General features: G+C 49.1%; 1 protein-coding gene across 10 annotated transcripts in view; it reads right to left on the bottom strand.

The window, feature by feature from the left end:
- Positions 1-22,168, bottom strand: part of SGMS1 (sphingomyelin synthase 1) — a 235,432-nt gene that overhangs the window by 14,087 nt on the left and 199,177 nt on the right. For all 10 annotated transcript variants that reach the window (XM_081824387.1, XM_081824385.1, XM_081824393.1 and 7 more), the window contains 2 exons: positions 20,877-21,679; positions 4,269-4,386 (listed from right to left, as the gene is read on the bottom strand). In XM_081824387.1, coding sequence (XP_081680513.1) covers positions 4,269-4,386; positions 20,877-21,499 — 741 coding nt within the window. In that variant the 5' untranslated portion in view covers positions 21,500-21,679. The remainder of the gene's footprint in view (positions 1-4,268; positions 4,387-20,876; positions 21,680-22,168) is intronic.

Here is a 22,168-nt window from a genome sequence, read left to right as displayed (position 1 = left end):
CACACCACCAAGAGTGGTCAGCGTGGAGGGTGGCCTGCCACACCCACGCTGCCCCCCGAGAGCGTGAGAACACACCTGAAAGGTCGTGGGGTCCCCAAGAGCGCAGGCCCTTCGCCTTGGGAGCCTGGAGATGGGGCCAGCACCACTCAGCTGCGGGGTGCAGGAGGGGCTCTGACCTCTGTCGTGCCTGTGACTCAGCATGACTGACAGCAGGAGCGGCTACGAAGGCCCTCTGTCCTGACTCTGTACTTTCTGTCCCACCGAGCCCTTACCCCCCAAGCCACGCAAACACAGCCCTTGTCCACCAGGGGGCTCTTCCCCACGCAGAAGGACCACACCACTGAAAACACTGTGTCACAGAGTGCAGCGTCCCTGCTCCAATTAAGCCCCCTCTTTTCCAAGGTGTGCAAATCTTGGAGCCACGGAGTCACGGATTAACTCCCGCAACTACTAAGATGAGAGTCGAAAACAGCAAGTTACTTGCTCCTTCGGCCTTCGGCTGTCTGGATCGGGGGCCCAGGGTAGGTTGTTTCTTTTTTTCCCTCCTTTTGGAGTTTGCTACAACAGTTAGAAAAAACTTTCTTACAGGAAGCTAAGAACACTAAAGAATTCTCAAATATTTCTGCACAGTTTTTGGTTTTTTTTTAAACTGAATCCTGAACAGTGGGATCAAGATGACAAGAGCGGGTGTTCTGGTTTGCCCACATGCTCCTTGCAGAGACGCTTTGCTGAGCTGAACAGGCTACTCCCAGCATCAGACACTCGGCAGCCTCGGCTGGAAGCCCGTCCCGCGTCCACCAGGGCTATAGGACAAGCGCAGCCCGGAAACTCCGCTGGGAACTGAACACACCAGCTTCCCCGTGGCTCCTCTCTGTGGCAGGGGCACCTGCTGGGAGGCCCACTCTCCTTCCTCCTCATTTCCCACAACCATGATATCTTGTCGGGTGAAGCGCACGCCGCCATCAAATGAATGAACAATGGGAACAATTTCATAATTACTGCAGACCTGCTGGACCACTTTTCTTAGAAGCCACAGGGAGTGAGTACTCGCCTGACAGGAAGAATTAAGCCGGCCAACAATGGGGCCTAACAGGATGGCAGAACCAAGTTCACAGTGTACAGTACATAGAAAGTGTCTCACACAGGCCTGGGAAATGAACGGTCACTGGACAGGTCAGACGTAGGAGATAGAGCATGGTCACGACACCAGCTTCTCTTCTTGCCTCCATGTGGAATTTTGTACCCACAGAGCCCCTGACGTGTCACTGCCACTCACTCTCAGAGCCCCTTAGGACAGACCCAGAAAGCGTCCTCTGCGCCGTGCTGCCCATCAAGGCCCAGAGGCCCTGAGAAGTAAACACAAGTGCCGCAGGGCGGGGCTGCGGGGGTGCAAGCCCATGCTGCCTCCGACCTCCGTTCTTCCTACGATTTGGCCTGTATTTCTAAGGGCTGAGAAGCCCCCTCGCTGTGCAATGGTTCAGGGGAGGCTGCTCTGGGGAGACCCCAAATGGAGCCACTAGACCGGATGACTCTTAGTGAGAATCCTTTCAGTCCTGACCGATGAGCCCCGGGCTGGACTGTAAGCAGCCATGCTGGCCTCTGGGACCCCTCTCCGGCGCCCCTTCTCCCACTGACACGGCTCCCAGGGTGGCGAGCTAGCCTGGACCGGCCATTGGATTCCTTGGGCTTGGGCCACCAGGCCAGGGGCAGCACCAGCCTCCATGGCCTCCCTGGACTCTTCCGTCCAGCTTCAGAAATCATCCTACCTGTGGAGTCTTCCTGCCCAAACTAAATGAAGTCTCCAGAGCCCACTTTCTATTTAGAGAAAGAAATGGAGCAGAGAAAAAGGCTAATCGACATGACAACGAATCAAACGGATAAATCCAGAACGTGGGCTATTCCACAGAATAACCCATCTGATCTCTACGAGTTACAGATGGCAGGGGGGTAAAAAAGGGAGAAAGGACTGCCTAGAATTAGAGACTTAAGAGACACAGCAACTAAATGTAAAGATGTTGGCTCCTAATTTATACAAACCATTTTTTAAAAACGGCATTTTTAAGACAATGGAGATATTCCATGAATTGGTAACTGCCAATACCAAAAAATTACCATTGATCATGTTCACTATACCAACAGCATTAAAGTTATCCATAAAATGTCCAAAATTTTCAGATGCATACTAAAGCCTATAGCCATCAAATGACATGGTCTGACATTTGTTTTAAATACTTCAAAAAAAAAAAATGTGATGAAGCAAATGCAGCCAAGTCTTGATAATTATGGGATCTGAGTGTTGGGTGTACGGAGGTTCCATTATGAGCTTCTCTACTCTGGGAGATAACGTATGAAAATTTTCAGAATGCAAATTGTTTTCTGAATCCTTTCCTCCAAGAGCCTGTTTTACAAAAGAAGTAATTAGACTTAACGAGTCCTTAACTAATTATTTTTGCTAAGCTGTGCTTACGTTTCATCCCCTCCTGTGTTCCTTTACTTAAAAAAAATCCCAATTTCCAAATGACCGTCATGGAAGGATGGCCCCAGTCAGGATTTCTGGCAAAACCATATACGAGTGGCACATTTGGGCTGGGGTTTTTTTTTTTTTTTTTTTGCACAGATCCTGCTGTGACCTCTGTCTTTACCAAGAAAAACCACAACTATTTATAGCCACGGGACCTTGGCTGAATTTGCTGATGACTCAGGCAGACTCTCTGAGCGCCAATGCTAACCAAGCTCGAGCTTGCCAGCAATTGGATGGAGTGGCAGAGAGAAGTCCTGGGGGTGGGACCAGAGCAGGGAGAACATCTACACGGCACAACCCCTCCACATTGCATCCATGACTGTGGGCTTGGCCCGGCATGCCGTGTTCCCTGGTGGATAAATTTCCCCATGCACAGACTTTAAGAAGCTCCACTAAACTTGGGCAAATATCCTAAACTGTCTGCCTACTACTGAGAACACACTGCTGATCAAGCCAGGCTCCCGCCAAGAGTCCACATCACTGGACCCTCACTGATAATAAGAGATTTCCTCTAACCCAGGAACCACAGGCAGTGCTCGAGAGCTTTCACAGAGGCTGGAGAAGCTGTGAGGCTGGCTTCTCTGGAGGAGGACGGAACAAGATGGAAGGTGCAGGGTGGGGTAGGAGGCTGCTGACAGGGACGACGGGACCACTCATTCTTTATGGCGGCTTCTCCAGAGTTCAGTGAAGAGTCTGAAGCCAAAACAGAGAGAAGCAGGGAACCAGCTACCTTCCTGAGTGCACACCTCAGTCTAAGAAGGAAGGGGACGCGGTGAAGCAAGTAACCTAGCGGCGTCCAGAATTTCAAATGATGAAGACACCACTTTGAAACCCTGGTGACTTTTTCCGCTCTCTTTCCCAGTTCTAGCAGAGAAGACTCTTCTGGAAAGAACAAAAGTGAAAGGGGATGGAATCGAAAGCACATGAGTGTTTTACCGATGCAAGTGCGACGCAAAAAAATGATTGCAAGGGCACCATGGCATCCCCTGTATCCTCCCAACCTAGTCAAAGAAGCCAGCCTCTTCTAATTCTTATTGCATTAGAGCTTTGTGGCCGGCAAACATTGTAAAAACTGAATCTTCTGCTAATTATTTCAGAAGTCCCATTGGTCTCCCTAGGTGGAAGCGTCGTAAGGTAAAGGTTAGGGGGTCAGGAGTATTTTGTGAACCTGATGGAAAAACAGAGCCAATGGGAGAGGAATAGAGTTTATTGTAAAGAAAGGTCTCTGTGCTACTAGGGAAGATCAACAGGGCAAAATGTGCCTCCAGGGAAGAGTGACCCTGCTTGGGTGGGCAGACGGTGCAAGGGGACAGGGACGGTGTCTCTTGCCCTTACAGATCACCATTGCAGGGAGTAACAGAAAGAAGGGAAACATACCACTGGAAGCCACACTTTCCATCCAAGAGAGGGAAAAAGCATCTGAAAGCTCTTGGATCTGTGTCAAGGGAGTGAATGGTATTTTAAACTTCTGGCAGGAAACCAGAGAGCTACACCCACACACACAGCCTCACCGCTTCCAGCACACTAACTAGACATGTATGCTCCGAGCTGGGGAACACTGGCGGGCTTGGAGATTCTGAGAAGGGGGCGGGGGGGCGCCCTGCCGTATTCCTTAGTAACGTTCCTGGATAAGGATGCGGGGCTTTGACGATATCCTCAGGCAACGGTCACCTCCGGCCTGAGTCAGAGGACCCCCGGGCAAGACGACAGACAGACAAGAGGGCGATCCCAGTGAGCAAAGGTTTACCTTCGGAGAGCAGTTGAAATGCATGCCGGGCACCGGGAGGGTGGTCACGTACATCGTGATACAACGGTAAAGGTAGAGCGTGCCGACTATGCAGAAGAACCTCCTGCTGATGATGGACCTAGAGAAAGGGAAGAACAGGGCACTCAGTCATGGCAGTCTGCATGTGCAGTGAGGGTTCCCGTGACCAACCCCCAAATTACTTGAGACCTTGAAATAAGAATGTTCTAACCAAAGCTTACAGTAGACTGACGTAAGGATTTTGAGAATGAGGTGGTGGTTTTTGATTCTCTTAATGTGAACTGGCCAAAAGAGGGTAAAGGGCTCTCCCATTGCTGCTAACGAGGCTTCCCGAGGCCTTACACCTGAGCTGACGTTCACCTGCCGGGTAAGTGGGGCCCATTCTGATTCATCCGTACCTGTGCTTAAACAATTAGAGAGTAGAGTGTGTTTTCTGTCATAAAAAGGGAGGATGCTCCGGGGCACCTGGGTGGCTCAGTCGTTGAGCGTCTGCCTTCGGCTCAGGTCATGATCCCGGGGTCCTGGGATCGAGCCCCGCGTCGGGCTCCCTGCTCAGCGGGAAGCCCGCTTCTCCTTCTCCCACTCCCCCTGCTGTGTTCCCTCTCCCACTGTGTCTCTCTCTGTCAAATAAATAAAATCTTTAAAAAAAAAAAGGGGGGGGGGAGGATGCTCCGAATACGAAAATGTCATTAAAGTGAGAATTCACAAGTTTTCTGACCTTGAATGAGTCAAGGACATGGAATAATTGTACGGACTCTCCTAGCTGATCCCCTCTGAGAAAGTATGATGTCAAGAAAAGAGCCCGTCTGGTTAACAGCATCTGACCCCCCACCTCTCTCCACGTACAAACTCTGTGGCCGTGGGACAGGCCACTGACAGACCCTCAGTTTCTGAATCCGTAAACCGAGGACAACATTAGACATCATGTATGGACAGCCCCAACCTCAAAAGTCCAGGTTACGTGGATGAGTCACAAAATAAGCAAGAATTAGAAATCTTTTCCATTTCAAGCTGATGAGTCCTTCTAATGAAACTATCTGATACACACACGTGAACAAGTATATTGAGCTTGGGAACTTCGCCTAGCCTCAAGTTCCACATCAGTTAACTTTAATTAGATTAAGTTGTACTAGTCTACTGTATCCTTGGACAAAAATGTTCCCTCCCTTTCTACTCCTACCCTGTTCTTCCACAGGCCAGAATCACAGTCCTGCGGGCTCCTCTTTCTCAACTGCGAGGAGTTCAAATGTTTCCTTGGCCTGGGGCAACCTGAGTTCAATACACAAAAAAATCTTAGAAACAATGGGCAGGCTTTCCTCTCAGATACTAAACATTTACTCTATAATTTATAGCGTAGTTCTATTCTTATGCAGGATGGACATTCCTACTGAACTGTGTCTTTGGAAGAGAACTGGTATCATCGGCGTTTTTTGTTTTGACAACAGGAACAAAGTAACGTGTCTTTTTTATTGGTTGGGTGGCTCAGTCGGTGAAGCGAGGGCCTTCGGCTCAGGTCATGATCCCGGGGTCCTGGGATCGAGCCCCATATCGGGCTCCTTGCTCCGCGGGAAGCCTGCTTCTCCCTCTGCCTCTGCCCCTCCCCCCACCCCATGCTGGCTCGTTCTCTGTCTCAAATAAATAAATAAAATCTTAAAAAAGAAATTTTTTCTCATAACGCATACAACCCTACTGGCATTTCATTCTTAACTGTAGCAGTTCAGGTGGGTTACTTAGGATGTATGGCTACAGCCCGGTGTGTTGCCTGCACACCCAGATTTCAGAAACTGGGTCAGACTTGCTCCCCACAAAGGCAGTATTACTCTCTCTTAGTAAAGCTGTGCACGCCACCTCTGAGGACAAGAATTTATTCACCATACAGCTGTCTTGTAAAGGTATGTGCCTTTAATTTTGAGTATGACAAAAAGCACAATAAAACAGGGGCTCCTGGGTGGCTCCGTCGGTTAAGCTGCTGCCTTCGGCTCAGGTCAGGATCCCAGGGTCCTGGGATCGTGCCCCACATCAGGCTCCCTGCTGAGCAAGGAGTCTACTTCTCCTTCTGACCCTCCCCCATCTTGCACTCACGCGCTCTTTCTCAAATAAAAAAAAAAACCTTTAAAAAAAGCACAGGAAAACAATATAAAGAGGAACAATGCTAGAGAATAATACTAACCCTATAAATGTCTGACCAAGAATACTCGAAATACCAAAGTGAATTTTCCATTGTGAGATAGAAGGGTCATCTTTCTTCAGAAGGAAATGCCCTCTCTAGCCCTCCTGCCCAAACAAACAAATTATTTGCAATTTCACTTGAACTACACAAGAAAAAGCTAAGACAGAAAGCTGTTATGTTTATCTAGATCTGTTTATCTCTTTGGGGAAAGACAAACAAGGTCACCACTATCAGTCCACTTGGGTAGAGATTACAATTAAGATTACAAAAAAAATTTTTAAAGTAACAAACACTGAAGATTCAGCCACAATTACTCTTTGACTTGAAGTGAAAAAGTCAAATGACTTTATCATGTGACTTCATCAATATTAACAAGGTGATAAGTTGAAAATGGCTGTAAGAATCTAATCTTTGGTATTTACTTAATCTTTTAAAAATTAATCTTAGAATAGCTTCAATATATAATGTTAAACCAGGACCTCCTTGCACAAGCTTTAAAAAGCAGGTTATAAAAGTGTTTCAAAGAACTGTATGCACTTAAGGCACTTATTTCCTTCATCAAAGAGTTTCACACATTAGAATTTTTACTCTACTCAGAGGTTTAAAAGTTTAAGATGTGTGTGCTCACCCCAGCAGCACATATACTAAAACTGGGATGATAAAAGTTCAAGACATGTTTTTTTAAAAAAAAGGTCTGAAGTGGTTAAAAATGTAACAAGGCAACAAAAAGCCACAGAAGTGTTAATGAGATATTACGAAAGATTAAGTGAATGCCAAGAATAAGACACTGCTGTAATTCTTAAAACCACAATGGTGTTCTCTTCACATGGGGTCATCTCTCACACTGGAAAGAAGCCTGCTCCCCAGCCGCTTGCACTGCCTAATGACCGTGACCTTGTGGACACTTGCATTTGGCCTCAGTTATCTATTTGTCTCTCAAGGATTTGGGTAATGGGCTCTTACCACTTTTCCTGAGAGAAAAGAAAATCCTTCTCTGTTAAAAATGATTATAAGGAAACATGAATAAAAGTGTTACTATTTTATAGATAACTATTGAAGACTTGCTAGAAGAGCATATTATGGTCAGAACAGGTGACTTTATTAAACTTTTTAACATCCTTATTTAAAAAGGAGAAAGTGCTCAAAACCTGGCTAAATACCACCAAAATTAGCAGTAGTACATTGTTTTTGGCATCTGGCACAAAGGTCTAAAATTCTAAAGAAAAGAAGTGGTGAAAGACATTAACACACTACCGTGTAAAATTGAAGTACTGGAAAGTTCTTTGGCTTCCCACAAGTTGTCTCTTGCAACGAATCCACAGCCAGAAAACATACAGCAATTCTCTCAGAGCTCAGACCTGGTCTGCAAGCTCTGTATGGAAGCTCCTGGCCTTGGGACACAAACAGGCCCTGACACACAGCAACAGAAGGAAGCAATAATCCCAAACCCAGAGGCAACAAACAAGAGGGAACAGAGTCAGGGAGACTCACAGCTCTGGCGCGGTCACGGAAGCGAGGGCCTGAGTCAGGTCCTGGACCAGCTATGGCAGGATGCGCGGCGCGGACTAGGCACGGGGAGCTCATCACCACACGGGTGCTAGCTCTACCTTTAACAAAGGCTCACGTGGTGACTTGGGCCAGCTTGATTAATTTCCTTGGAAATCTGCTTCCTCACCAGCAAAAGGATGCCTCGCCTCTTCCTTATGAATCAAAGAAATGATATCAAGGTGTTTTTCCAGGCTGTTATTAACAGCGGCTATAGGGTTTTGCCAAATCTCTCTATATGCCAAGCGCTGTGCCATTTAGTTCCTAAAGCAACCTGCAATTCAATGTGATCCTTGTTTCACAGATGGGAAAACTGAGGTTCCGAGTGCAAGCTGACATTTAAGTATATCACACAACACAGAAAGACTCAGGAAATGGTGTTGGATTGTGTAAGAAATCCCAATTTTACCTGAGACGACACCGTGTGTGCTTAGAGATAAGCTGATATCCTAACACATTTAAGTTATGTTTAAAAATCTATTTAACTCAGGGGTGCCTGGTGGCGCAGTCGGTTAAGCGTCGACTCTTGGTTTCAGCTCAGGTCATGATCTCAGGGTCGTGAGATGGAGCCCTGTGTCAGGCTCCATGCTCAGTGCAGAGTCTGTTTGGGATTCTCTCTCCCTCTGCAGCCCCCTGCTCACATGCATGTGCTCTCTTTCTCACATAAACAGAATCTTAAAAAAAAAAACAAAAACTACTTAACTCAGACTTTTCACTGTTAGTGTTTTATGTCATATTTCATATGGACCAGAACTCCCCAAATTAAGAATTTTGATAATACTTTAATAACCATGCTAACTATGAGAGTACTGAAACAAATCCTTCTAGATCTCTAACATGAAACGCACCCACTTTCCATCACTATTTGCAGACTGTGCCCGGCTATGCTTACAGCCCCAATGTTTACGTAGCCACATCTCAGCGTTCTATCTCGCCTGGACTTCTCCTTCTTCCACCTGCTGTCCCACCTGTGCCTCCCTAAAATCCATTCCACACGGACCCACCGGAATCAGTTTTTGGAAACAGACAAACATTATGTCCTTTGAAACCCTTCAATGGGGGCGCCTGGCTGGCTCAGTTGGTTAAGCATCTGCCTTTGGCTCAGGTCATGATCTCAGGGTCCTGAAAATGAGCCCTGCTCAGTGGGGACTCTGCTTCTTCCTCTCCCTCCGCCCCTCCCCCTGCTCATGCTCTATCAAATAAATAAATTAGATCTTAAAAAAAAAAAAAACCCCTCAATGGATGCCAAATACTTTTCTTTTATATAAAAGATTTTATTTATTTATTTGACAGAGAGACAGCTAGAGAGGGAACACAAGCAGGGGGAGTGGGAGAGGGAGAAGCAGGCTTCCTGCTGAGCAGGGAGCCCGATGCGGGCCTCGATCCCAGGACTCTGGGATCATGACCTGAGCCGAAGGCAGATGCTTAACGACTAAGCCACCCATGCGTCCCGCCAAATACACTTTAAATAGAATCCAAATCCTTTACCAAGCCCAGGAGGCCCTGGAGGAGCGGGCCCACCTCTCTCTACCTCCTCTCCCACTGCTCTCTGCAACGTCCTCCAGATCGAAGCTCAGTCCAGTGCTGTTGGTGCTCTTAGAATCTACGCTTCGAAGTCCCTCCCGCCTTGGGTAGGACCTGGATTCCCAAGACACTGCCTGTCACTCAGGTCTCAGAGATCGGACTCTGAAGTTCCCTGCTGCGTTCTATCTCAGACTTCTAGTTTAATCTCTTTCCCACCACCACCCCACGCCATGCCCGTATTCTGATGAAGTTCACCCCAGAGAGTTTTTAAATTTGTTCTCCTCCCTTTACTTCCGTGCTATGAGCCCTTGGATTCTCTGGATTATGACAACTGCCCTACTGAGTTGAAACTCCCCTCAACCCGACCACACAGCTACCTCACCCAACTTACCTTCAGACATAAAGCCCACTGGCCTGGGCAAAAGAAGCCACTCATTATTCTCTCAAATCCTAGCTTCTTGCTTTTGCCCTAAATCTCTTTCCTTGGTCTCTCCCATGATCCTGTCTGCTATACTCCTCCCTATCCACCCCAAATACCACTTCTACATGAAGCCTTCCAGATGTCCCCAAATGGACAGACCCACTTCATCCTCCAAATCACTTTGGACTGTGGTTCTACTTGACGGTGTTTTTAATTGTGCCACTGGTACCACCATGAGCAACAGAGGGTCTCATCCCTCCTGTCACAGGAAGCTCGTGAACACAGCCCCGCCGTACTCATCTTGTCGTCCCAGTGAGCCTCCCGATGGTACCGGACCGCCGGCCGCCACCACGCAGTTCTGTGCCTCAGAGCATTGCTTCTTGACTCCCTCCGACAGGCCCTTCCTGCTTCCTTCCATAAACGTTTCCCCTTTAAACTCTTTCATGGATCGGCCAGAATTAATTTGCACTGATGCTCGCTCTGCAGCCTTTTGGCATGTACAGTAAAATTTAAAACACTTGCTAAAATCGCTGCATTCATCCCAGCGGGACTGCAAACCCCTGGCATCTGGGGACCAGGTCCTCCGTCCTCCTTCCCCGTGTCCTCTCTGCGCTCACCCAGGTCTCAACTGCTCCAGGTGGAGGGCCCTGAAAACCCAGGCTTAATTCAGTACTTTAGGAGAGGAGATTCCAAGGAAAGGTTTTGTGAAATAAACAAAAGGGAAGGAATACATATTGCAGAACAAAGAGTGAACGTGCATCTCCCCTGGGGGTTCTAGAACTCTTGTAATGTTTCCTGGGTGCACTACACAGGGCAGAGGGCACCGTCTGTGAATCAGAAGAATGAGACATGCCCCTGGACCCAGCCCAGACGTGTCTGTACACGCAGAGCGCCTTTCTGCCTTTTAAAAAGCCAACTCAAAGAGATTTTACATCTTTGGTACTAATTATTTTAACCACGTTCCTACTTAGCATCTACTATTGTCCCATTTTACAGATGGAAAAATTAGGGTGTAAAGAGTTTTAAGGACTAGCCTGGGGCCAGAGTCAGTCAATGAGAACCACAACAGGCCCTTGGTGTCCAGACTTTCAATTAGCTGCTCTTTTCACGAATGAACTTGTCAAGGTAAAGGGGGAAAAAAGGTAACGGCTTAGATTTTTCTTTCTAAGCCCCATGTAAAAGATCTGCAGTATAACACAATCATCAATTAAGTGCAGGAAATGGTCCACACTGGTTTAGGGAATCTGCAAAGAACAGATCACTTTAGGGGCGCCTGGGTGGCTCAAGTCGTTAAGCGTCTGCCTTCGGCTCAGGTCATGATCCCAGGGTCCTGGGATCGAGCCCCACATCGGACTCCCTGCTCTGCGGGAAGCCTGCTTCTCCCTCTCCCACTCCCCCTGCTTGTATTCCTGCTCTCGCTGTGTCTCTCTCTGTCAAATAAATAAATAAAATCTTAAAAAAAAAAAAAAAAAGAACAGATCACTTTATAAAACTGTCCCCAGTCAGCCCACTTTTTAAAAATATATATATCATTTCCTGGATTAAATATAGATCATAACATCAAGAACAAATTTTACTCTCCAAGATAGGAAAGACAACAACAATATGATCTACTTGAAACAGTTATGAAGAATTAAAGTCAAGTGGCTTTCAGAAACTACAAAACTGCTACATACATACGTAGAAAACAGAATGAGTTGCGTCTTATTACTATTTCAGGCTATTAACAAAAATGAACACGTGTATATGTATATACATGTGCATATAAACTCATGTGTGCTATATACATACAGCACATGCAGATATCTATATGTATATACATAATGCAAATAATATACGGTACACCCAATTTTACATAAAGAGCTGTATGTATACATACATGATGCATATACGTATATGTACACCCAGACCTTTTCTTCGTCAAAACTTACCACCGTGAATCCCCTTCTCAGAAGGGGCTGGTTCACTTACGGCTAGTGGAACTGAACAGCGACTGTTTGCTCTGGGGCTAACGGATTAACCCTGAAAGTGACACCCTCTCATTTCCACAGAGACTTTCTAAAACCATAATAAGCATATATATCAGCAGCAGTGGCTATAACACTTACTGAATTTTAGGCCCAGTTAGCAGCATAGTGTAACACTCAAGAGAGGCTAGCTGCCATCAGGACTTCTTTATTCACGTAGTAAGAAGACATGCGCTAGGCATTATTGTGGGCGCTGGGAATACAGCAGTGAACACAATGGTCACAGAGCCTGCCTTGTGGTGCTTGTATTCTGGAAGGAGGAGGCAGACAATCATCAAGATAAGTAAGTAAATACAGAGCGTGTTAGACAGGCATTGAATGGCAGAACTGAGCAAGGGTTTCACCGGGGGAAGATTCCAGACAGAGGCTAGCATGTGCGGGGGTCTGCTGAGCAGCAGGGGTGGGGAGCAGAGTGCTCGGCGACGGGGGATCCAGTAGGATCTCCCTCGTCACCCCCAGCATCCTGGCCTTCAAGCTTCACGCGCTGCGGAGGGACATCCGCCAACCTACTCTGAGCGTGACGCATGTGTTCTCCTGAGCTGACAAGTGGCAGAGCGACCGGCAGGAGGCTCCTGCCCAGCCCGGCTGAGAGAGGACAGTGGGAGACCGAGGGCAGCAACAGAGGTGCCAGGACAGGAGGGATTAACACGCCCCGGATCTCAAGAATGAAACCAGGAGGTCTGGCCTGAGAGCAAGGAAGGGCAGGGATGCCACATCCTAAGAGGGCATGTGGTGGGACGGCCCAGGCAGCAGGAGGGTGCCAAGGACGCAGTCGGGTGATCTGACACCAGTAGGATTTCCCACGTGAGTGCTTGGCTGCCGCCGTCACAATGCGGACACGATGCGGACGGGCTGGTGGGGGACAGACGTGATGACTTCTACATCAGATCCGCCCTAATGGAGGCCATCCCTGGGCATGCTAGAAAGTAGAAGGCAAATACAATACTGTCTAAAAACACACTCGTAGAGGGGCGCCTGGGTGGCTTAGTCGGTTAAGTGTCCGACTCTTAGCTCAGCTCAGGTCATGATCTCAGGGTCGTGTGTTCGAGACCCGCATCAGGCTCCGCACTTAAAAAACAAAACAAAACAATACAAAAACCACACTCATATATAGATTATACATATCTGAGCACACACAGAAAAATATCGAAAGGGTAACAAACCCATTATTTATGTCTGGCAACATGACAGGTAACTTGTTTCCTTTTTGTTTCTCTTCTAATCTGCCTATGGGCAAGCTGCTGGGACTTCATTTTCTCTGGTGTTATAAATAAAAATTAACACATGAAAATGGTAATGTATTGTCTGTATGTACCTTTATGTTTGCTCTCTCCCCCTTTATCCTGAGTCTCGGTTAAAAAGTTTCTTAACAATGTTTATGTTAACTTAAAAACCTAAACTGCTGTGATTCCTGAATTTAGGGAGCTCCACAGGGTCAATCTAGTTTCCCTACAATTCCTGGGACCTAGACTAGCATTTGGGTCTTGAGATGCAACCTGGTAAAAATGAGGAAATAAGAGGAGCCCACCTCTCAGCTACCGTGGGAATGAGAAGTGAGGCCGAGCAGGGGACTGAGTCCATCACCCAGCTCCTAGAAGTGATGCTCCTTCCTCTCCAAGTCATGCCCTGGGAGAAGGAGGTGAGGCAGGGGCCCGCAGAAGCCCAGGAGGTCAGGGTCATAGGGGAAGATAACGGGACAGGGAAGGGCCCCAGGGAAGGAAAGGAAACAGGATCCCAGGCCAGATGGCTGGCGGGTCAGAATCAAAGAGGAGAGAAAACAGAAAGGAAGAAAATAAGGCTGGGCGCTCCTGGTCAGCAGTCCTCAGGGGAAAAGTGTGGCTGAGGTTGGCGGCCGAGGGGATTTCCCAGAGCGAGGGTGACAGGGCCGTACCTGGGAGGTCACAGGACAGCACACAGCTGGGACAGTGCCAGGTGCATTTTCTACAAACTATGGTGAAACAGCATGATGGGACAGCTCTCGGGGCCGGCAGACCCATCCGGGGGCAAGTGTGCACATCTCCCATATGGTGGGATGTGACATATAAACCTTATCACTGAATACTGACCGGATCCGTTTTCAGTCTGTCTGTCCTACGAACGCCAACGCATGCCACCACATTCGCTGGTGCCGGAGATGCCAGGCACTTCTAGACTGGCTTTATACCAAAGAGCCTCCAATCTCCAAGTCATTCCATGTGGGACCTGAGGCAAGTCAACCACTTCTCGGAGTCTCCGTGACCTTTGCTGAGAAAGGGGAGGGAGCCACCGCGTATTTTAGGGACTGACCGGGTTAGAGGACAGAGTGCATGCAAAACCCAGTTCCTGTTACTCAACAGGTTTGGGATCTGCCACTGGAACAGGGTGATGATGACTGTGGACAACGTGGATGGAAAGGTACAGAAGGAAAGAGACAGAGTCGTGCGCACGTCCAGGACGCAGCACGAGTTCAGACGAAGAAGAAGGGGAGGTCCCTGTGCTCTCATCTTGCTTTACTGCTGGTGAGGAATATGACAGCTGACTGGCCAATTAAACAAGGAGCCGCGTTGCCCCCAAAGGCTGCAGAGAGACCCACCAGAAGATAACCTTCACGCTTGGCTGTGCTCACTGCTGCATCGTCTTCAGTAACTCTTGATCAACAACTAAACGTAAAGATGCCCTGACATCCCACAACAGACTAGCCTTGTGGTCCTTAGCGTGAGGCCAACTCAGAATAAAGGCAAGAGCCCTAAGAAAAGGCTCCTCCAGAGCTTGAAAGATGACCTCTACTGCGCAGGAAAGTGGGGAGACCAGCTCCCTATGAAATGCTCTGCATCCAGGGCTTTGAAGAACTTAAACGCATCCATCGAAGACCTAAAAACAATGGGGACAACGTTGACAGTAACTGTGTCACAAACTGCCTTGGGGATTAGAAGAGGAGAGAGAGAAGCACCTTGATCCAATCCGTTTAATGTGAACAACAGCAGTAAGGAAATTAAAATGGGGTAAAATGAAAGAGAAATGTTAGTGCACAATCCAGCCCGTGGGGTGAGACACAAACCAAAATAAATCGAGTCCTCCTCTGACAGCAGCGGCTACCCATCAGCACAAGGACTGTTTTGGGAAATGAGATCCCTCTCGCAGAGGAGAGGTGTTGCTGTAGACTCTTTCTTACGGTGGCAGAGACCCTCCTGATAAACAAAGGCCCTCAACGCCAGAGCATTTCTCAAAGGATAAAATACAAAACAAGTCTTTTCCAAAGTGGTCTCTGAACGTAAAACCCACTGCTGCCAACCACCTAGAGATCCACGTCCGTGCTCGCGGAGCGTCATCCCGGAAAAGCCACACGAGGAACCTGCACCTGCTCCTTCCCGTGGAGGAGCACGGCCCCAGAAAACTCTTCTCAACAGAGAGGTCGTGGCAGGCCTGAAGTCGGGTCTGCTAGCACCATTTCCCTTCTTCCGCTCCTCCTTCCCTTTGGGCATGCCATCGACTTTCCAAGAACCTACTCGGTGGCTGTGGTCTCTGTAAGTCCTTGCCACAGATTATGCCAGAATGTTCTACCCCAGGCCCCAAGTGCCTCCACCACTCAGCTCTTTCCACTCCACTCCATATCCCAACTATCCTGTGGCTCCTTTTCTTCTTCCCATCTTTTCTCCACCAACGGGCCAACACACCCTGCAATACTTCATTCATTCTTAAACCGTCCCCACCCCCAACCCCAAAAGACCTGCGCTACTCCTTTTAGGCAAGTATCTTATCCAAGAGAAGCCACAGTAGAAAACACCTGCTGGGATAGACATGTGACTGGACTTTGCTCTGAAATTAAACATATCCCAGCAAGGTTGTCAAAGCTCCCAAATTAGTGAATTCGATCTTCTCATTCAATTCCATATATAATTCAGGGATTCACAGAGAGACCCAAAAACCTTGTACAAAAAATTCCGCAACAGAAGCTAGCCCTCTGGCTAGAAAACATAAGGAACCCTAAATTCAACGGAAGCCAGGGCTTCTAGAAAGAGCCATCCCTTCGCACCGCCCCAGCATGAGACGTGCTCAAACGTCAGGTCAGGGCGCAGCCATCGTCCATCCGGGCGACTGCAATGGCAGCCAGACCGGCTCCCCCATCCGCTCTTGCTTGCCCGTGTCTATACTGCGGCCAGAGTGGTCTTCTACAGTACAGACCCGCTCCTATCGCTCTCCTCTGACGACCCATCACCACCCTTGGAACACTATTCCAGCCCTTTATCCGTGGCCCTCGCAGCCCTGGCGCGCGCCCGCCGCCCACACCCTGCTGACCTCCCGTGTCACCGCCTCGTCTCACTCGGTGGGCCACACACACCCTTGGCTGTTCCCCGGGGGAGCCTCGGAGCCTCTGCACTTGCCGTGTCCCCTGTGTGGATGGCTCCCGCCCGACACACGTGCAAGGTGCCCCCTCATCTGGATTCATGGTGCCTGCTCAACGGTCACCTCTCAAAGGACTTTTCTACGCACCGTATCAAACACCACCCCTTCCCCACGATCCCCAACACTGCTCCAGTTTTTTCCATTTCCCCGAACAACATCTGGCATTATCCATTCATTCGTTGACTGCCTGCTTCACCGTGGCCAGAATGCAAGCTCCGTGAGAAGTCACTGCAGCACCCCGGGGTCGGGAACGGTGCCCGGCACCTGGTAGGTTGCTCAGTAAAGAGAAGGCGAAGGAACAAATGAATTTTAAATGAGCACTTTCTATCTGGCAGCCTCTGTACCAGGCGGTGGGGCAGAAAGATGAATGACACGCAGGATTGAGTCTTTTCCCTGGAGGAACTTAAACCCTAGCACTGAGGGAGACCATCCACCATGAGTCAAAAGCACCGGGACATGAGCTTGGAGCATTCCCGGGAAACGAGCTGAGCAGTTAAGAGAGGAGGTGGGGACAGACCAGGGCCAGACTACCAAGGAGCCTGAATCCACGCTAAGGAACGGGGCGTCGCTCAGAGCCCCCAGCATCCATCGCTACGCGGGAATGGAAAGAGGTAAAGAACCTGAAGTCAGAAGGACAAAACGTAGTGACTCTCGGTGTGGAAGGAAAGGAGACGTTGTAGGTTTCCAGGAAAAGCCACTGCCCGCACACGAGGAGGACAAAGCTGGTGACTCAGCTGGGGACAAGTTGAGTTTGTGGCACCTGTGACCGCAGGTCTAAGTCACAGTGCTAGAGGACCCCTGATGGACTTGGAAATTCCACAACCCTGTTCCCTGACCTTCTTCTCTGTCGGGGGCTCAGGATGTCCTGACAGAGCTCAGCCACACGTGTCAGGCCCCAAGGGGGCTACACCTCAGCCACGCATGAGGAGCCCTCACCAAGCCTGTAAGGTTAAGCGTACTCCTTATCATGCTTTCCGAAAACAAGGGATGCCTGTTTTGCAGTGAAGTCTGACACAAAGGCAGACTCCCCAGGGATTTTTCCTAGTCGGTGGCTTGAAAGTCCAATTCTAAATGGGGAGACAACATTATTTACAATTTTAAAAATCAGAAAGTTCCCAAGGACAGGCTTTGTTGCTGCTTTCCACCTTGCAATGTCATGGAAATCCCATGTGAATGCATGTGTATATGCGTATATACATACAAACATGAGGGGGACATGTTAAGAAGGAAAGGAGGAATAAAAAAATGTAAGTAAAAACCCCAAACTTATGTTTAACAGTAAAGGACAACTGTACACAACAGAAGGACAGACTGTGTCTCAAGGTCAAATTCAGCAGCAAGGTTTCCCAGTGCCTCACACATCTGGCTGAAGGCCCTGTTACTGGGGCATGTTGCCCAAATTTTAGTGATCTCATTTCTCAATTAATAAATCATCCTCCACAGTTTCAGCCTCTGATTCTTCCCTAAGAAGTCGGAGATACAGAAGCAGGAAGGAATAGGCTGATTCCTTTAAGGGCTCGGAGACTTAAAGTCAAACGCCCCTTGGGAATTACTGGCCAAACAGGCTCAACTCCTAGGAGTGAGTGAGCTGCGCTCCTGAGTGGCAAACCTCTGGGGGAGGCTGGGGAGAGAGGACAAGACGCAGGAGAGATGTGCACAGGATGCGTGAGACGTTAGCTCTGTTCAGGAGAACATTCCACAACCAGAAGGACCCACTTCCCTAACAGGCTGAGTCAATCCAACTACTGTACCGTGAGAGCCAAACAACTGGAAACAAGGGGTCTCTCTGAGTCTACAAAGCGTTCTAATCTTCCTGATGAGGGCCAGGGGTTAGTTCATTTACACCCGCTGCTTGGTTGTCAATCTCCATCTCTCCTCCAACCCCTTATGCATCTGCTGTGCCACATCCACCGAAGAGAGCCTCCCCAGAAAGGAGACAAGGAGCCAGGGACATGCCCCAGGAGGAGGACGGGGCTGGATTATCAAGACAACAGTGGGCTTCCCCGTCCCGAGTCCCTATCCTGCCAACAGGGAAACCCGAGAGAGAAGACCTCAAAGACTCTTTAGCTGGATGTATACTGGACAAAAATTGCTCTTGTGTCTTAATACTTTTTAAATATAACTGGCCCATTCAATAATCTTTGTAACAAATAAAACAAAGTTGTATAGAATAATAGAAACCGGGCGCCTGGGTGGCTCAGTCGTTAAGCGTCTGCCTTCGGCTCAGGTCATGATCCCAGGGTCCTGGGATCGAGTCCCACATCGGGCTCCCTGCTCAGCAAGAAGCCTGCTTCTCCCTCTCCCATTCCCCCTGCTTGTGTTCCTGCTCTCACTATTTCTCTCTCTATCAAATAAAAAAAAAAAAAAGAATTGAAACCATCTAGACTAGGAGGCCCTTATTTTATCTGTGAGAAAAACAGCTCTTCAGACTTCAAGAGACTGGCCCACACCACCGGCATGCTGGGGCACGGCGGAGGCTGGACCCAGGCAGCCCTGCACCCCCGCACTGGCTTAATTCTGCCCGAGGTATGGATTAAGGGATTCACTGCTCACTGCGGCTGCGTCGTTTCAACACACACACGACTACAGCACTGGTAATAAGTACCAGTAAAACAGGAAATCTCGAAGCTTAAAGAGAAACTGGTTTGAGGGGCGCCTGGGTGGCTCAGTTGTTAAGCGTCTGCCTTCGGCTCAGGTCATGATCCTAAGATCCTGGGATCGAGCCCCGCATCAGGCTCCCTGCTCAGCGGGAAGCCTGCTTCTCCCTCTCCCACTCCCCCTGCTTGTGTTCCCTCTCTCGCTGTGTCTCTGTCAAAGAAATAAATAAATTTAAAAAAAAAAAAAAAAGAAAGAAACTGGTTTGAGGAGAAGTCCCAGCTGAGGGAAAGATAAATAGCAACATGCTTAAAAGAAATAAACCCTACTGTGAGGACACTTCTTAGAACAAGAACACATTATTTAAAAATCACAGTTCTAAAAAAATAAAATAAAGTCACAGTTCTGTTGACACATCTGAACTTGCACATGGTATGACTGATATATAATGTTTTATTCTAGGGCAGTAAATTATTTGCTTGCATGCACAAATTTTTATGGAAAAAAACAAAAACAGAAAACAAACTCGTAATACACAAAACAAGAAAAATCAGGAAAAACCCAGGAAACCTACTTTGAATCGACCCTCCCTTTGTAAAGCAAACCGTACTGGCATTTTTTTCTAACGGGCTTTTGGTGGGGGGGGAAACGTTTAAAAGTCAAAAGCAGATCTGAAGTTTGGCGGCTGAAAGGATGTAATTAGTAAATTCTGATCATCTCACATTTCAAGTCTATCTTACCTAGTTAGCCTGTTAAAACTAAGCAAGCAAACAACCTGAAAGTCTTCTACCAAATCAACACGGCCCAGACCACCGTTTCCATTTCAAACCTGGCTTTCCCATGGAACTGCCAAGCCAACCCCAAAAGAAATACCGTCCACTTAAATAGCTTCCTTTATAAAAGACTAACACAGTCCTTGTCGGCACAGAGTCACTGTGCTCATTTCCACTTGTGGGTATCAAATTCGCAAGGTGAAAACACATTCCAGGAAAAAACTCATCGCTCAGGAGATAAAGTTCGGCGCAGACTCTCAGGTTGCATCTTGTTTTCTTGATTTAAGAGGATTTCCTTAACATTCGACCATACTGTGGGTCGTGCAATGCAGCCCACTGGCCAGAAACCGTCCCCAGCTCCCATACACGGAAGCCCTAAAGATGGTCCACTAACGGGAAAACCAGACACCGAGGAGGACGGCAACATGGGCGCTTAATCTGCACCAGGCAACCCAAGCATACAGCTGGCCGGAGGACGGGGTTTAGAGCTTGGGACACCAGAGCCACTTTGGATCCACCGGAAACTAAAAGGAGGTGCCTGTTTAAAATCCTGAGAAACCTGAATGCAATCACCACGTTTCTGTAAGTGCCCCACAATCTAGAAGGTGGAAGGCCGTGTGGGTTCATCCACATTCCATCCACCCAAAGTCCTTTCCTGAAGGTGTCATTCTCCCAACAGCCCAAGGCACTCTGGAACCGCTGTTCTGCATTCTGTGTGAAACATCTCTAGATACGGCCTGCTAAGGGTCCCACTGTCGGACTCTGCGTGGGAAAAGCCACCCGGCCATCAGGCCGACTGTGGACAATTTATTTGGTGGGTTAACGACCCTGAGTTTGGGTAGTTTATCTGTGATTCAATAGCCTGTGCTCTCTGAGGGTTTTCTTCCCTGTGAAAACAGAAGAACATCATCTCTACAAGCCCATTCATCACTCTGTATGAATCTTGTACAAAACGGGCAATAAACACAGCATTTTCTTACAGCTACCAAAGCTCTCGCTGGTTCAACAGGGCACGGGGTATAAAATGATGAAGTAAAACTAAAAAAAGGAGCTGCTTGATAAAGTTCACGTCCAAACAATGACTATTAGACGTGGGCAAGGCAGACCCCCCGCACCCCAGTCCCAGAGTCTGGGAGCATTTGCTTTACTTACTTGTATTTTAAGAGCAGCCACTGAATTAACCAGAGTCCTACGAGGATCATGCCGTTAATTTCACAGATAGAAAAGGCCCACTGCACCCGGTTAAAATGGTCAAAGAACGTGTCCGGCAGCGGGGGCTGCACCTCCTTGGGAGGCACTCGCTCGTGGACGACCGAGATCATCACTGTGGTGAGGACGAAGCAGGACAGAGCATACAGGAAGGCCAGGCACGTCTTGCCCCACTCCATGGGGTACTGGGAGCGCTCGGGCTCCGGCATGGGGATCTTGATCATCTCCTTCCTATAGCCGTTGGGCACCCCGTTGGGCTTGGCCTGCAGGCCAAAGCCGGCGGCGGGGCCGGGGCCGGCCACACCTGCACCCAGGTGCCCGTTGGCGTGGCCGTTCTTGTGCGCCTCCATGTGCTGTTCCACCTTCAGGGTCTCGATCATGTCCAGGAGCCGCTGCCCGCTGTCGGCCGACACGCGGCACAGGGGCGGCCGCGCGAAGTCCTCCCGGGTCAGGCCGATCAGGTCCCGGCCCGTGAAGTGCTCCAGGGGCTCACAGTACTCGGGCATGGCGTGCTCCAGCAGCCAGTTTGCCACCTTCTTGGGGGACCAGTACTCCACCTCCTTCATGGTCCCAGCGGGCGGGGGTCAGCGGTCCCGCGGCGGCGAACCCATGCTGCCCGGCCTCATGCCGGGGACGTGCGTGGCCAGATGCGCGGGGCCGCTCCCGCTCCCGCAGCCCGCACACCGCTCTCCGGGGCTCTGGGCGCCGGCGCGCGCTCACCTCATGGCGCCCCGGCCGTCTTCCTTCTGCGGAGGCAAGAGACACAGTCAGCAGGGGGCTCCACGCCAGTCCCCGCGGGGCGCACGGCCCCTGCGCGCGTCAGCAGGACGCAGACCCCGAGACCCGGCCCCGCAGCGGGGGGGGGGGGGGGGGGGGTGGAACCACAGGGCTCCCCGGCTCATCCTCCCCGAAGAAGCAGCCAAGGACACCCCGGAAGGATGGGATCACATCCTCTCCAAAGGCGCGTTGCCTAAGAAGTAACGCCACAGGGCTCTGGATACGGCTCGGTATGGGTCAGGGGTTCCCTCCGTACTTACCTGCTTCCTGACATAACCTGAAATCAGGCGGCAAATGTGCCTCACCTACCATTCCATCCGGTGGAGAAAGGTTTTCCAATGTACCTAACACACAGCAACTTAACAGATATCCCAGATAATCACAGAAATGTCGAGCCTCAGAACCATCTGGTCCAACAATTTGATAGCCTTACATGCAAAAATACCAACGAATCCCTT

This window comes from Leptonychotes weddellii, chromosome 6 (genome assembly GCF_054177405.1).
Source record: "Leptonychotes weddellii isolate Sample4059 chromosome 6, ASM5417740v2, whole genome shotgun sequence".
Taxonomy (NCBI): domain Eukaryota; kingdom Metazoa; phylum Chordata; class Mammalia; order Carnivora; family Phocidae; genus Leptonychotes; species Leptonychotes weddellii.
This window is presented reverse-complemented; position numbering and strand designations above follow the sequence as displayed.